The sequence below is a fragment of the Mastigoproctus giganteus genome, chromosome 6, assembly GCF_048544385.1.
Source record: "Mastigoproctus giganteus isolate SK-2022 chromosome 6, ASM4854438v1, whole genome shotgun sequence".
Taxonomy (NCBI): domain Eukaryota; kingdom Metazoa; phylum Arthropoda; class Arachnida; order Uropygi; family Thelyphonidae; genus Mastigoproctus; species Mastigoproctus giganteus.
In genome coordinates, this window is record NC_143580.1 from 188,652,406 (window position 1) to 188,669,699 (window position 17,294).

The 17,294-nt window shown below is 38.0% G+C and overlaps 1 protein-coding gene across 3 annotated transcripts in view; it reads right to left on the reverse strand.

Annotated features, from left to right (window-relative positions):
* Rpt2 (26S proteasome regulatory subunit Rpt2) overlaps nucleotides 1-17,294 on the reverse strand; it is a 213,944-nt gene that overhangs the window by 165,079 nt on the left and 31,571 nt on the right. Inside the window, exon 3 of one of the 3 annotated variants that reach the window (XM_090376630.1) lies at nucleotides 2,083-2,173. In XM_090376630.1, coding sequence (XP_090232756.1) covers nucleotides 2,083-2,173 — 91 coding nt within the window. Of the gene's footprint in view, nucleotides 1-2,082; nucleotides 2,180-17,294 lie in introns of all 3 variants that reach the window. The other 2 variants (XM_090376629.1, XM_090376628.1) reach the window with 2 other exon arrangements.

Genomic DNA, 17,294 nt, shown 5'->3' on the forward strand with positions numbered 1-17,294 from the left:
AATCTTTCCAGGGCCGAATTGATCGACAAGGCTCTCATCATATACTCCCTCCTATCGTGTCTGGGCAGAATTGCAGACACTTTCAAATTCAACCCTACTTTGCAGCTTTTTTTTCAGCAGTGACCTGTACTTGTTAAGTAATTCTGCCGGTCTCCTACTCTTAATATCATTAGTGCCAACGTGTACAACTATATCACCTTTTGTACCCTTAAAAGATGATATCTGCTCTACAACGTCATCAACCTTTGCCCCTGGCAGACATACCCTGGTCCTGTTCCACCTATCCTTTTTACACAATATATTTCCCGTTTTCCTGACAATAGAGTCACCAACAACTACTAGTTCCTTTGGGACCAGCGCAATCTGCCTTGGGGGTTGCCACTGTGTTGCGTGATGACCAAGTGCAAGCTCTGGCGTTGATGTGGGCAGCTGAGAGCTTGATGGGCCCCTCAATTTAGATCTTTCGAGGGCATCCACCCTGTCCTTCAAACTCTCATATAGGCCCATAACAACGCTGAGTTGTCGCCTGATTTCCTTACACTCCTTACATCGCACACACACAAAGACATCCCCCATGGCAATATCATGTTCCGTTCCAGATAGTTCGGCAAACATTTCACAAGTTGCATATTTTTTTAGGCTGTGATGCATTGGAGAATCGCCCCCCGCAGTTCTTCCCCGAGTCACAGCACCCCTGCCACTTTGTGCCCGTTGCTTTGCTGCTCTAGTTTGGGGCATGATATTTTAAATTAATAAGATCAATAAATTAAATTAAATTAAATGTCAATACTACGCTATCTAATAGAAACAGTGAAGCGTATTACTGTTTCTATAATTATACGTTAGAGCTACCTAACTACCTCAATTAAAAATTTGAATTCCCTATCACTATATACAAAAACAATGCCTGCAATATTCGAATGAAATAACGGTTTTATAAAGTATTACATATATCTACCAAAACTGTTTATACAAATTAAAATAAAAATAACCAGCGTAATTAGAACTATAAGACTACGGATTAAGTACAATATAAAATAACAATTATGTAAATAAAAAGCAAAAACTTATCATTTTTTTCTGAGCCTGTAACTTGCAGCTGTATTTTCTAAAGAGAGTCAGCGCCCTCTCGACCATTATGTGACCAAATTTGTGTATTGAAAAATAAACCATATTGCTCTCCAATAACAATCAGAGTACGCACTCACACACACAAAAAATGTAAAATAAATTCACCAACAGTAGAATAAAATCAGACTATGATATATATTTCTATTTGACACTAGTTTTGCTGAATATTTTATGACTATCTTTTATTTACTAATATTACTAATATTAATTGGGCAGCCTGGGCAGCCAGTCGCCAGGTTGATAAGAATGTGTTACATTTAATTTTAAAAATTGCTCATTTATTAATGAAACTCGTTAATTGTCTTGAGAAATGAATTACTCTTCCAAATTTCATGGGCCCTAATGTGGCTGCCTTGGCTGCATTGGCATAGTTACGCCATTGGGAGAATCTATAGCTTTTTTTTTTTTTTTTTAAGTGAAGTTTTTATGGATCATCTCAATAAAAATAGCATTATAGAAAAGTTAAATGGATGAAATAGTAGTAGTAGTGGCATGTGATGCAAGAAAGCAAGTGTATGAGCTTATGCAGCATCAGCCAAAAAAAGTCACACCATTCCCTCCAAATGCCTGTCCAGTTCCTCCTTAAATTTATTTAACCTATCAACTTGCACAACAACAGATGGAAGTTTGTTCCAGCAATTAACCACCTGCTGGCTAACTAACTAACTAAATTAACTCTTCCTTGCTTTATTCATTTATCTAAGTAGAAACATGATTTCATATATTCATATGGTAGTTTAGTTTCTTAAGTTAAACAATAAAGGTGTCAATTTCTTTGAGTGAAATCAGGAGGAAAAAAATTGAAAAACTGTTATCCAGATAACCAGTTTTCTACTGTATTTCAATCATGGGAAAGTAAGTAAATTAAACTCTAACAAGTAATCAATTGACTTTATGTTAAACATGGTTATAAGTAACACCTATTTTTGAAAGAACAAAAAACCCACCTACCCTGTGGCAATTTACTAGCTGCTTCAGGACCTTTCTGCCTTCTTTTTCTCTTTCCTACACGAGTTGGAACTGGAGGTTCATATTTTCTTTTCTTCTCCTTGCAGAAAGAAAAATCACTATAATAGCTGCATAAAAATATAGTGCATCTTTTTTTTTTTGTTGTTGTTTTATTTTTGAGATTCATATAACTGACTCTGATATTTAAATAAGGAATACGTTATACTTTCACATGAAAGTGGGACATTTCAAAAGTTTCCTGTGTAACAACACTGGCATGTAGCGGTTTGCATGCATGAACTTCTGTTATATGTGACACTAGCATGTATTCAGAGAGTGACAAATATTGAAGGAAAGCTTAGGAACACATTCTTTGCCATATGAAACTGTTCATTGGCAGGTGAATACCACTGAAAAGTATAACTACATCTACTTTCTTGTTATCACACTGGTTCAGGTTAATCTGGCTCTCTTTTAAGATTATCTCATCTCTGAATAAATTTTCCCTTGTGTGAATAATCACTTTATAAATAAAGCAAACCTGGTGCACAAATCTAGAATGTTTATACCAAAGAAGCTTCCAACGTCGTCAATAGTTTTGGCACCTCCTGTCTTAGAACTCCTGGAGGGACCATTTTACTAATGCAACAATCTTAGAAGAATATCTTCAGGAACCTTTAGTGACGACTCTCCAAAAAAGTCAACTGAGATGGCTTGGATACCAACTTAGATATCCACCAACAGCTCACTTTATTCTGCCTTCTCTCTATAAACCAACTAACGGCCGTAGGAATTAAAGGAGACCCAAAATTCAATTCTGGCAGTACATCAGCAAAATCCTGCACTACTATCTCCTGACATTTTCCAAATAGCAACAAAACAGAGAGATTTGGCTCTCGCTCATACAATACTTTTCTTGTACAAGATTTTTTATGCCAGAACTGCTGGTTTGCTTGCTTGTAAAAATTTTTTTCTGTTTATAAGTATGCTGTTTTCTTATTTACATTGTATTTGTAAACAAACTATGATGACAATGAAATAAAACAAGTGAGTAATGAATCATTTGGACAACAAGAACAAGAACCTATAATACTTAGTACCACACATGGGATTGAAGGTTGACAAGATAAAAGAAGTTTGTTGACAATAGATTTGAATTTCTGTATATTGTAACTTTTAGGAAACGTGTGAAGGGAGGCTGTTCCAGAAAATGGAAGGAATAAATGAAAAAGAAGAAAAGTTGGTTCTGTGAGTTTGAAGTTGGACAGTAAAAGGATGCTTGTTTGTTTGTTATTTGGTTTTTAGGAGCATTAGCAACTAAGGCCATATTTCTCTGGGGATATGCGATGGTCATTCCCTGACCTTTCCGGATCCTCCATACTTGGTGGTCATGGGGCTCAAACCCAGTAAAAGGATGCTGACGACTGGTTGTAGCATCCTTTTACTGCCCAAATATCTCTCTTCCAAACCAGTTCGAGTGTTCAGACTGGTTTGGAATTGAGAGAGAGAGAATGGGAATTAATTATAGAAGCCCATTCAGAAGTACAGTGCCAAAGAACATGGAAGTATATATAGAAAAGGCATACAGCACAAACAGAATGTTGGTTGATTTGGATTTTATCGGCACATTAGCGGCTAAGGCTATAATATGCCAAAACCAGGCCCCATAAAACGAAAAAATATAAACTTTCAGTAACTTAACGAATTAGGTCACTATGTTTTTTTTTTAGCTATTTAAAATCACTAAAAAGGTTTGGTGATTTTAAATACCTAAAAGGCTAAAGTGATTTTAAATAGCCTTACATTTAACTGAGTGCATAAGGCTCAGCCAGATAACTAAAAGCGGTAAAATATAAAACGTGTTACTATCTAAAACGTAGACACTCAGTTAAAATATGACAGTTTGTTAAAAAGGGGTCACAATTCTCACACATATGAGTCATCTGCCCTCAGCAGGAATGCATACATAAGTCCTATGCAGAGGCGAGCTAGAACAACTTCCTCTCTACAGTTCCTGAGCAGACCTCCCAAACATTTCCTAGTTCATTTCACAAATATACGTGGTCATAGTTCTAATCTCAACGATGTCCATTGCCACTTGCAGTCTGCCAAACCCCATGTACTTTTTCTGATAGAATCTCAGTAATCGGTTGATTCAACTACTGCTCATCTCAGTTGTCCATATTATTCGCTGTACGATTCATTTCGCCTCAAAGGTGGTGCTTGTGTATGTGTCCATTCTGATATTCCCTGTCAGAAACTTGGCAATTTGGAATCTCCTCTTTTCAATCTTCACTGGATTAAAATCTCTCTACCTCATTCTGTCAAATTCATCTGTTGTCTCTATTGTTCTCCCAACTCCACTAATCACTTGGAGCTCTTTAAATTCATCTCTTTGCAACTTGACTTTCTCCAGTCCAACTTTCCTAACAGTGAGGTAATTTTCCTTGGTGATTTTAATGTTCACAACTCCAGCTGGCTTCCATTTTCTAGTCACACCAACCCAGCTGGTCGAGATGCTCAGGCTTTTGCAATTACTAATGACTTCGCACAAATTGTTCATTTACCTACAAGAATACCAGACAATCCTAACCATGCAGCCAACACGCTTGAACTTTTTCTCACAAACAACCATTTTAAGTACACGGTCGAAGTGACAGGTCCTTTAGGCACTTCAGATCACAACTTGGTGATTGTCTCTTCTCCAATGGAACCTTTATCTCATGGCTATTCCCAACTTCATTTTGTTTGGCATTACAAGAATGCAAAATGGGATGACATGCGAAATTTCTTTTCTTCTTTTGCTTGGTCGGATTACTGTTTCAAAATTTCTTATATCAACATTTGTTCAGATCGTATTGGTGAAATTATTCTTGTAGGAATGGAATCCTTTATTCCACCCTCCACTTTAAAATCTCGTCCTTTATCTAAACCTTGGTTTTCCAATAAACGTCAAGAGAGGAATGTTGCATATCATAATTGGCTGATTCTCAATTCTTCAGTTTCATTTTCTGCCTACACCAAAGCTCGCAACAATTGTAAAGCAGTTATTAATCAATCCAAACTAGATTTGGACTGATTTTGAACAGGCTAAGAGTAGGAAACTTGCTTCTTGCCCTAATGGTAGCCAAGCATTCTGGTCTCTTGTCAAAGCTATTGGCTGCAACTTTTGCCCATCTCTGCTCCTACCTCTGTCAAAACCGAATGATTCTGTTGTCACTTCAGCCAAGGATAAAGCTGACCTGCTAGCATCCCATTTTTCTTCCAACTCATGTATTAATCATTTTGGCAAAACACCTCCCACCATTCACAACATGCTCCATTCAATGCCTCCTGTAGTCTTCTGTCAAAAGGATGTCAGAAGGATTTTGACGAAACTTGATGCTCAGAAAGCTCCAGGTCCTGATGGTATTTCTCCAGTTGTTCTCAAAACCTGTGCTCCTGAACTTACTCCTGTTCTTTGCCGCCTTTTTTCACTTTCTTATTCCAAAGGTGTTTTTCCTTCTGCTTTGTAGTGGATATTTCTCAAATATCCACTAACAATTCCTTAAATGCCGATCTCCAGGTAATTCTCCAGTGGGGCAAAGACAACTTAGTTTATTTCAATCCTTCATATCTAGCCAGTTCCTAAAAAGGGTGACAAATCCCTCCCATCCAATTATCGTCCCATTGCAATTACTTCTATTCTTTCTAAAGTAATGGAGAAATCAATTATCCGCCAACTCTTAAACTACCTAGAAACCCTCTGTCTGATCAACAATCACCAGAATGGATTCTGTCAGTGTTGATCTACGGGTGATATTCTGGTTTATGTTACCCATTTATGGGCAAATTCAATGGAGAAGTTCAGTGAAACACAAGCAGTTGTTCTTGACATCTCAAAGGCTTTCGATCATGTTTGGCATAAAGGTCTTCTAAACAAGCTTCCAATTGTCATCCAATTTTCTCTCTGATCACTCAATGAGGGTGATAGTAGATGGCTCTCTGCCTTCTAACTTCTCCACTAATGCTAGTGTCCCACAAGGTTCAGTTATTTCCCCCATTCTTTTCCTCTTGTATATTAATGACCTTCTTCTTCTATTGACTGGAAATCCTATCCATAGTTTTGCTGATGATAGCACATTGAATTCCACTTTCCAGTTTGAGAAACCTTGCACTCCTCAATCAGCTTCAACTTCTCAAATATCCACTGCCAATTCCTTAAATGCTGATCTCCAGGTAATTCTCCAGTGGGGCAAAGACAACTTAGTTTATTTCAATCCTTCTAAAGCTCAGTCTTGTCTTATATCTCGCAAAAAGGATTCTTCTGCTCCTATACTTAAGATAAGTATCTTTGGTGACACTCTAATTTCTAGGCAAAATGATATATCTCTTTTGGGGATTACCCTGACTTGTAATCTCTCTTGGCACAAGCACATTACAAATATTGCTTCCTCTGCAACTAAAAAACTTGGTTTTCTCTTTTGCTCTCGCCTTTACTTTTCTTCCAAACAGCTGTTCACTCTGTACAAATCACAAATCTTCACTACCATGGAATATTGTTCACACATCTGAGGCAGTGCCCCCAAAACCTCTCTCAGGCTTCTAGATAAAATTCAGAAGGCAGTTAGGTTAATTAATGACTCATCTCTAAAAGAGTCTCTCCACTCGCTGTCTCATAGACATACTGTTTCTTCTACATGCCTTTTCTACAGATAATTCCATGGGCACTGTTCTTCTGAATTAGCTTCCATAATTCCGACTCTCTCTTTCAAAACAGTCCGAACACGTGCCGCCACCAGCCAACATCCATTTACTGTCCAACTTCAAACTCACAGAACCAACTTTTCATCTTCCTTGTTTATTCATTCAACTGCCATTTTCTGGAACAACCTTCCTTCATATATATTTCCTGAAAATTAGTCTACAGAAGTTCAAGTCTAATGTCAACAAATATCTTCTTTCATCCTCTCAACCTCCAACCCAAACACAGTATTAAGTATTGTAGGTTCTAATACCTCGTGTTTGGGATTTTCAATAAAAAAAAAAAAAAAGTTGGTGGTAAGTAGCGTAGCTGAAAGGTTGTTGTTGTTTTGGTTTTTAGGAGCATTAGCAACTAAGGCCATATTGCTCCGGGATATGCGGTGGTCATTCCCTGACCTTTCCGCATCCTCCATATTTGGTGGTGACGGGCTCGAACCCCGGTCTAATCAAGAAGCGTGTGCTACGCACTGCTGCTCCTTCCCACCTGGCTACGGAGGCGCCTAGCTGAAAGGGGGGGGAGGGTCATTATCCAGAAGAATAGTAACTCCTCCGCAGGCAAATCCATCCCCAACTCTGTCTTTGTGAATAACTGAACAGTTACACAAACAAGGGACCTCATTCGGCTTTAAATGGCTTCTAAAGAGCTGAGGGTTTGGTTTTCTCAGTCTTGGCTTTATCTTTCTTTGGAACGAAAAGGACATTGACCTGTGTTCTCTTCTTCTGTAACCTGTGTCTTCTTCATCTTCTCCTTCTGACAGTTCCAGGAATGAGTCATCCGGTACCTCCTTAAACTCTACATCCAATGTTTCTTGTATTGCAGTTAGCTCTTCCGATGTTTGTGGCTTTTCTTTACCACTTGGTTTTGGAAGTGGTGGAGCACTAGGAGGTAGAGTTATAGGAGTGGCAGCTGACTGCATTTTTTGGGTGGGCTTTTGTGACCGCACATTGCAGATAGCTCTTCTGATGTTTGTGGTTTTTCTTTAACCACTTGGTTTTGTTATTGGCCGAGCACTAGGAGGTAGAGATATAGGAGTGGCAGCTGACTGCATTTTTGGGTGGGCTTTTGTGACCGCAGGAAATAGCTAGAAATAGAGTAAATGAGTACCATTAGGGATAAAGGAAAGGGTTTTTGTGTTTGTAAAGGTGACTATGGTGGTCTCAGACAGTTTTTAAATTCTATACAGTGGGACCAACTGATGATGTTACCAACAGCAAATTCTAAACAGGAAGCATTCATGGAATAAATCTTGGAAGTTACTAGGCTTTTCATACCAACTAAGAAATACTGTTCAAGATTTAGGCCTAAATGGATGTCAGATGAACTAATAACGAGACTCGTGACAGAAATGAAAAATGCATCGGATGCATTTAAATTATCAAGTGACACAGACCCCTATGACAGATATCAGCTAGTCTGTAATCAAGTCACAAAGGAGATTAGGCAAGCGAAGGCAGATTATGAAAAATCTTTGGCAAAGGATGCAAGAAGGAAGGGGGGTGAATCAGGTTGGACCAGTTAGTTTAACTTCTGTTCCGGGTAAAATAATGGAGTCGCTGGTTAAAGATGCATTGCAGGATCATCTAGACAAGACTACAGGCAATAATTCAGACACGGCATGGGTTTGTTAGTCTTGTCTTGTCTGACAAATTTGATAGGATATTATGGTGTGGTTACAAAGGAACTGGATGCGAAAAATAATTTTGATATCATATATTTGGATTTCAGGAAAGCTTTTGACACTGTTGCGCATGGAAGACTATTGTACAGATTGGAGCAGAATGGTATTAAGGGTAAGTTGCTACAATGGATAAAAGGATGGTTAAGTGCTAGAAGACAGAGGGTGGTAATCAATGGGTGCTGCTCTTCTTGGACTAATGTTATTAGTGGAGTCCCAAAGGGTTCAGTGTTAGGTCCACTGTTGTTTTGTATATTTATCAATGATATTGATGAAGGTATATCAGGCTTAATGTCGAAGTTTGCAGATGATACAAAGGTTAGCAGGGTTGTAAATGACAGTAATGGCAGTGTGCTACTGCAACAGGATCTAGATAATTTGGGCATATGGGCTAAGAAGTGGCAACTGTAGTTTAACCTTGACAAATGCAAAGTACTGCATATGGGTAGAAGTAACCCAAGAGAAACGTACCAACTGTGTGGTACTACACTTAAGGTGGTAGAAAATGAAAAAGACCTGGGAGTAATTGTGCAGGCAGATATGAGCAATGCAGACAGGCTGCCAGGGCAGGTCATGGGGTTTTGTCAATGATATATAGGAATTTTGCTAGCAGGGAAAAGGAGGTGATTATCCCTCTGTATAAGGCAATGGTCAGGCCACACCTTGAGTACTGCGTACAGGTCTGGAGGCCTCATTTTAGGAAGGATGTAGATTTACTTGAGCATGTACAGAGAAGGGCAACAAGATTGGTGAGGGGAATGAAGGGATCCTCTTACCAAGAGAAGCTTAAGTTCAGCAAATTGCAGTGGCTGGAGACTAGGCACCTGCGCGGTGATCTGATTGAGGTATATAAGGCCTTGAGTGGGTTGAGCACGCTGAATTCTGATGGGATCCTTCCACTTGTTCAGATTACGAACCTAAGGGGGCATAAATTCAAATTAAGAAAAGACAGATGTAGATTAGATGTGCAGAAATTTGCCTTTAGCCAGCGGGTGGTTAATTGCTGGAACAAACTTCCATCTGTCGTTGTGGAAGTTGATAGGTTGAATAAATTTAAGGAGGAACTGGACAGGCATTTGGAGGGAATGGTGTGATTTTTTTTTTTTTGGCTTATGCTGCATAAGCTCATACATTTGCTTTCTTGCATCACATGCCACTACTACTACTACTCTATATCGGCAGTTTGATTGTTGATGATCCAGCTGAGGTAGCTGACAAACTGAATGAGTATTTTGCATCTACATTTACACAAGAAGTCTGTAGGGAAGTGGACACCAAAAGCTTATCAAACTCTAACAGGGAACTAAATTATTTTGTAATAACTGAGAGAAAAGTGGAGGAGAAATTGAAGTTAAATGTAAGAAAGGCACCTGTGGTGGATGGGATTTATCCAATTACAGCCAGTCCTCGTATAACACGTGTTTACACTACACGAATTCGATCATAGACGATTTATAAATAGGGGAACGATATCTTATATAACACGAACCGAATTCGCTTATGCACGATTCGCCTTGGTGTTTACAAGAAATGGCAGTCGAACGCAGAATCACTCCAACCAAATGCAACACGATAGGAATGAAGAGAAGTTTCTGAAAATGTATTTATGTTTTTTACATCAGTGAAGGGGAAACACATTTCACCATAATAACGTAAAAACCAACACAATTCCAGCTATTGGTATAATCGCAAATGCAATTAGATTGAGTTTACTACCAGTTTATAACAGATTTTTTCAATAGCAGAAACGCAACTGGAAATTGTTTTTACTGTTTTATGGTAGTAACCCCTAGAAATGTGAGGTGTTAGTAGTGTATCTCTACCGTTACGGTGTTGTTTATTCAGTTGCTACACGTGCGCCTTTGTGTATGTGTATCAAGCGTGTCTCCTCGTTTTGTAATTGTGGTTTTTGGAATCGCAGTTCCTTTATTCCCTAAAAATTAGTAAAATTCTTAATTAAAAGGTGTGAAAAGGAAGCGTCCTGGTGAAGACACTGCAGATTCAGAGAGAAAAAGAAAAGCAATATCGATAAACAGAGACGGACTGGGTCAAAAATTCTTACCCGGGAAAATTTAGAGTGGCCTCATACTATGGTTTATGGTCAAAATCACACTGGCCTCCGGCCCACCGGGATTTCCCCAGTAAGGCTTATGGCCAGTCCGCCTCTGTCGATAGAGGAAAAATATGAAATTGTGAAACGCTTTGAGCGAAATGAAAGACCTTGTGATATTGCACGTGTTACAGACCTAAATGAGGCAATGCCGAGAATTACAAAGAATGCAGAGAAAATAGAAACAACTTTCATAGTAGGAACAACTCAAAGTGTAATTAAAATCCATTAGATTAGGACACAAAGAATTGGATGAGATGGAACGGCTGTCATCTGTTTGGATACAAAATCAAACAAAAAACAAGTTTGCTTACGACAGAAGCAAAAACATTAGCAATATTTTATTACGTAATAGTCGTAATAAAATACGTAAGCATTTTATTCGTAAAAAATACGTATTTTTTATTATTTATATTATAATAATAATAATAAATATTTTAAAAATTATAATATTTTTTATTACGTATTTTAATAACGATTAAATTTTATAACGATTAAAATTACCGGATTATTTATTTGGTAATGTTTTGGTTACAAATGTGTTCAATCTTGGGTGGTCGGCACATAACCCTACTTTTTCCATAGGGCCTGTTGTTTTTATTGCACGATTTTGCATTGCACGAGGGTTTCTAGGAACACAACTATCGTGCTATACGAGGACTGACTGTATATTCAAGGAGGTAAGCAAACCCTTAGAATTAATTATGAGAGCATCCTTAGACTCGGGGATTTCTTGCACATCTCCAGTCCACGGACTGGAGATGTGCAAATGTATCCCCAATTCATGAAGGGGGGGATCAACACAAGTAATTACAGACCTGTTAGTTTAACTTCTGTTAAGGGGAAAATAACGGAATCACTGTTTAAAGAAGCACTACAGGATAATCTAGACAAGACTGCAGTTACATTACACACTCAGCATGGGTTTGTTAAGGGAAAGTCTTGTCTGGCTAATTTGATTGAATACTACGACACAGTCAAAAAAGGAACTGGATGCAAAAAATAAATTTATATCGTATATTTGGATTTTAGGAAATTTTGATACTGTTGCACAGGGAAGACTACTGTACAAATTGGAGCAGTATGGCATTAAGGGCAAGTTGCTGCTATGGATAAAGGGATGGTTCAGTGGGAGAAAACAGAGAGTGGTAATCAATGCACATTGCTCTTTGTGAACCAATGCTATTAGTGGAGGCCCCCAGGGTTCAGTGATGGGCCCATTGTTGTTTTGGATATCTATCAATGATATTGATTAAGGTATATCATGCTTAATGTCGAAGTTTGCAAATAACACATAGGTTGGCATGGATGTTAATGACAGTATGTTACTGCAAGATGATCTAAAAAAATTCAGCAGATGGGCTGAAAAGTGGCAACTGAAGTTTAATATTGACAAATGCAAAGTACTGCATGTGGGCAGCAGTAAGCCTAGAGAAATGTACCAAGTGTGTGGTACTACTCTCAATGTAGTGGAGAATCTTTTGGTGAAGAGAAGGAAGTGGGGCTCTTACAAAGAAAGTTCTGCAAATTGCAGCGTCTGGACACCAGACACCTGCAAAGTGATCTGATTGAGGTGTATAAGGCCTTGAATGGTTTGAGCATGCTCAATACTGATGGGGATTCTTCCTCTTGCTCAGATTACGAACCTGAGAGGCCATAAACTCAAATTGAGGAAAGACAGTTGTAGAATAGATGTGTGGAAATTTGTCTTTAGCCAGCAAACAGGCAGTTGATTGCTGGAAAATACTTCCATCTGTTGTTGTGGAAGTTGATAGCGTAAATAAATTCAAGGAACAACTGGACTAACTTTTGGAGTAAATGGGTGGGTGAAATGGGATTTTTTTTTTTTTTTTTTGGCTGATGCTGCAAATTTCAGGCATATGATGCAAGAAAGCATTCAGAAAGCTGAATGCTTGCTTTCTTGCATCATATGCCTCTACTAATGGTAATGACTGGGTACTCTAACCTGGTTCCCTTTAAAACCCCATCCCCAGGCAGGGGAGGGAGGAGACGGATCTCTGTCTCCTCTCCTCCCTGCCTACCCCTCACACTTCGCCTGGTGGGGCTCGTCTCCACTGACCTCTTTGGGGATGCCTACTCTATCATCCCTATTCTTCTATCTGTTTTCCCCCCAGTCTTCAGTCTCCCTCCCTCTCTAACTAAATCAACCGAAGTACACCCTTAACAATGCCGCCAAATTCTAATCAACATCTAAATTCTACCAGTTTCCTGTAAATCTCTAAGACAACTAACACTATTAGCTAGTGTATAGCCTCACATGTCTAAATTTAATAACATCAAAATTTTGCCCGACCTATTTGGCTTTTAACACATCTCTTTAGCGTTCAACCCCAAACAGTGATTTCCTAACAGCAATCCCATTAAGCATTAATGTCGAACACAATTTTTTTTTTTTTTTTTTTAATAGGTCCTAGCCACTGAAATCCCAGGAAACTAGGTGGCAGGACCTGCCAGAGCAATTCGTTGTGATACTGGATACACCCGGCTAGCCTCCACGTGGCAGGGTATGGGCAACGTTAGGCCCCCACTAGGGGCCTGGCGGCCAATAAGCCGGATAAACAATGGGCACGACATATCACACTGCACAGACATGGCCCACACACTTTCAAGTCTCTGGCTTGACAGTGTACTGTCCTCGATACAGCGAAACACACGGGGAGATGGGAGAAATCCCAGGTGCCGTCCGACACGAACATACCTTATACCTTAATGCTAATGACTGTCTTGGTGGTATAGTCATCTCAATTTGTGTACTGACGGTGCACTTCACAAAAAGCTTCTGGAAGTATGAATGCTTCCTGCTACTTATTGGTTGGATGCATTTTGTGGCCTCTTGATAGGAGATATTCAGCTATTTTTAGTTTTTGGATTTCCTTTTTTATCTTTCTACTGCTGGCATGCTCTAGAGCAGCCTTTCTCAATCTTTTTTTACCCTGGAGGAACTCTTAAATAAAAATTATTATATCTACAGTTCACAGTACGTTAGCATGATCAGTAAGTTGTAGATATAATAATCCAATAATAATTGTCAATGCTCTTAAGTAGAGAATGATATTTTTCTGTGGATCTATTTATTTTTGCCAACTTATTAACCTACTCTTTGTATGGTTCCCCCTCCCTACAAAGGATATCAACTCTAATGCAAGTCAGTAGTGTAGGTAGAGGAAACTTCATTTTTCCTTTTTTTTTTTTTTTAATTTCCTATTTTTTTTACCTTATCCCAGTAGGCCTAAAAGTCTTAACACAAATTTCCACTATACAAGGTACTAATGAGGTATGGTATGTGCAAGAGTAGTTTTTTTCCCTTTTTAAAACTAAAAATAGCTTTTTAGCCAATCTTTCTTGAAAAAAAAAACAGGTAGTTAAGCTTACCTTTCTTGAAATTAATCTCTTTCTCTCCTTTTCATAAATTTTAAAAACTCATAAGGCAAACATAAAAAAAAATTGTGTGTGTGTCAAGCATGCATAGAGGAAGTTAAATGAAACTTCTTTAGGTGAACATTTAACATTTGACAGAGGATCCCATACTGACCCTATGACTGCCGCAGGCAACAAATCTGCTGAATGGGACCTGCAGAAATACGAGACGGAATGTCTCGTATTTCTGCGGATCCCATCTAAAATCCTGTTGCTTATGCCCACTACACGTCGAGCGATTTGATGGAGTACTTCTGACAGTCTGTTTTGGCTTCTTCGCTTTTCGTTTACAACTGGGCTTTGAGGACTCCGTCATTTTCATTTGCAGTATCAACTTCCATGACTCCTTCTTCCACATTCCCTTCTAACATTTCTGGGGAGATGTAAGGTTCTGAAGATGTAGATGGACCTTCTCCAGCTTTTTGTTCAACTCCATTGCATGCTGTAATTTCTTCCGCTGTCGAAATAGCTTAGATCTCTCCTTTGTACTCAATGGAGGTGGTTTCAGTGGTCACATTACACGTATATGTGCTCTATACACCTTACAATGCTCATTCTTAGTCCTCGACATGTTGAACTATAAATGTTTTCTGTTGAAATTTTTTTATTAAATACGGTGGAGAATGAAGAAATAAATAGCATGATGCAATCAGCAGGGGTACTGATTGGGTCATGCATCGCTAGTGCATGGTACTGAGTAGTACAATGGTGGGGGAATGAATCATTGACACATTTTCTCGGTGATTTTTGTTAATCCAAGGATGCATTGCACATGTACATGCTATACACCTTACAACGTTCACTACAGTGTACCCCCACTTTATGATTGGTTCACTTTATTATCAAATCACTTTACGATGGATACTCCATAACAAACCACCGTTCACTTAACGATATGCAGTAAGCGCTGGTCATTGTGATCACGTTTACGAATTGTATTTTAATTCTATTAATGGCGATTCTAATAAGCAAAGATAAGAGGAATATTATCCACAGGCTATTTAAAAGTAAAGATATAAAGGACAGACTTACACTTTATTACCTTACCAATTAACAAAATTAAATATGTGAAAATCGAAAGAATATTTTCCACAGGTTAACAAAAAGAAAAAAAAGAAAAAAAAAAAAGAAAGGCAAAAAAATTGAGATTCCCAGGTGGTCACCCTCCCAATTACCAACTGTGTCTAATGCTGATTAACTTTGGTGATCGCACAAGAAGCGGAACATTTAACCTAGTACGATAGTTGCCTGTTCAGAATGTCTGTAATGCGTTTACCTATGGCGACAGTCATATTTTCGTTGCATTTTTTTGTCAATCCACAAACAGAAGTTACTCCCATCAAAACTGCCTGGAGCATGCCTAAAGTTTCACTTCAAAAATTTCTGTTGAATAACCGGCTTAAACCAAAATGGGATTTAATATTTCTAAAGGTAGACTCGGTAGATTTAATTTAAATAAAAGTTGTAAATTGATTTTAATTAATGTTATTTACAACATGAAAATTTATTGCCAATGTTAAAAAGTAAAACTACTAAAACCATAAGCCAAAGGAATATGAATACAAGATTGAAAAAACATTTTCTTACTGAGTGACATGATCAGGCTCAAATATAGGCCTAGAAGTTACAAAATTATTATACACATTGGTTTCTTGATCTCATTTATAGGTACAGTGCTTTTACACAGTGTTTTAAACATTCTCGAGTGAACTGGTCTTTGTTTAATAGAGTTAACCATTTTTGTTGCATCATCCAGAACTTTTTTCATTTCATCTCCAAGAGTTTTTGACACCAGCACTCTCTGTGAAGAAAGCAGTGTGTTGTGACAACATCATGATTTTCTTTTTTTACAAGAGAGGCAAAACCTCTCATGGAGCCAACCATTGATGGGGCACCATGTGACACAGTTCCTCCAAGACAGACCTTTTGTTTCCAGATATGAAGACAAAACATTAAATATATCTTAGCCTTTGCTTGTTTCGGGCAGCTCTTTCCAGCAGAAAAAGTTTTCTTGAATTTCACCATCATTTACAAATCTTACAAAAGCTACAGCATGACATTTATTGGTGAAATCTGCATTATGTGACGTCGTCAATACGTCAACTTATCGTACTGTTCGAGAGTGGAACCTTTTCAATTTCTGGTACTGCATCTTGTCCTAGCATTTTACTCACTAAAATTTTACATGCTGGCATTATTAGGTTCTCACCAACTGTGTGACTTTTCCTTTTCTGGGCAATAAGTTCTGCTATTAAATAACTTATGTGACTTTCACTGTATGTGACTTTTTTTTAACAAAAGCTTTACTGTTTGTTTTGAGATTCTAACAGCCAAATAATCAGCACCTTTACTTGTCAAATGGCTGTGATTTGTAGTTAAGTGTCTTTTCAATTTTGCTGGAGCCAACTGTTGCATTTGTAAGTTATTTGCTACAGACAACACACAATGGAATAGGACAACTTTGATTACCAGCCAATGTAAAACCCACTGATAAGTAGCTTTCATTGTAGAGACTTGACTTTTTTTTTTGTGTCCCTTGTTGCACTAGTGCAGTGAAATGACTCAGAAGATTGTAATTCTTTATCACTAACATTATCAGAATTTTCCATAGGCCTAGGCCTAGAATTCTTCTCTTCCATCTCACACCTCGTCTTCAAAAATTGGCACCTTATACCATCAGACATGTTTGTAAAACACATGTTTAAATTAACTTTTCAGTTAATTTATAGATGTACAAATGATCAATAAAAAAAAAAAAACTTTTAGATAAGCAACCGGTTACGGTGGATTTTATTTTTTGAATTATTGAAAATGGCTACAAGCACTCCTGCAAAGTAAACACCTCTTTATAGCTGACACCTTCTGACCCAATGGTGTTGGCTTTAGAGTACTTTAAGTCTAAAATGAATATCACTGCAGGATGCATGCTCAGCCTAAGTCATTCCCTCCCTTTTTGTCTATATTACTCCAAAAGTGGAGTACTATAGACAAATATTATTCTCATGCTAACAATATTCCAATATAAAATCAGCTCGTTATTTTTTGTGGTTTTATGGCACAAAAGCTGCTTTGACTGTATTGTGCCTGTTCAAGTTTTGCTATTACTATATATGTTGGTTGATACTGATTTTACTGTATCAGATGCAGTTGGTAAGATTTATTAACTTCAGGAAGGTTAACAGTTCAATTACATCTGATTGATCTCCCAGAATATGATGAAGAGTTAATGGTTCATGTGCATGTTTGGA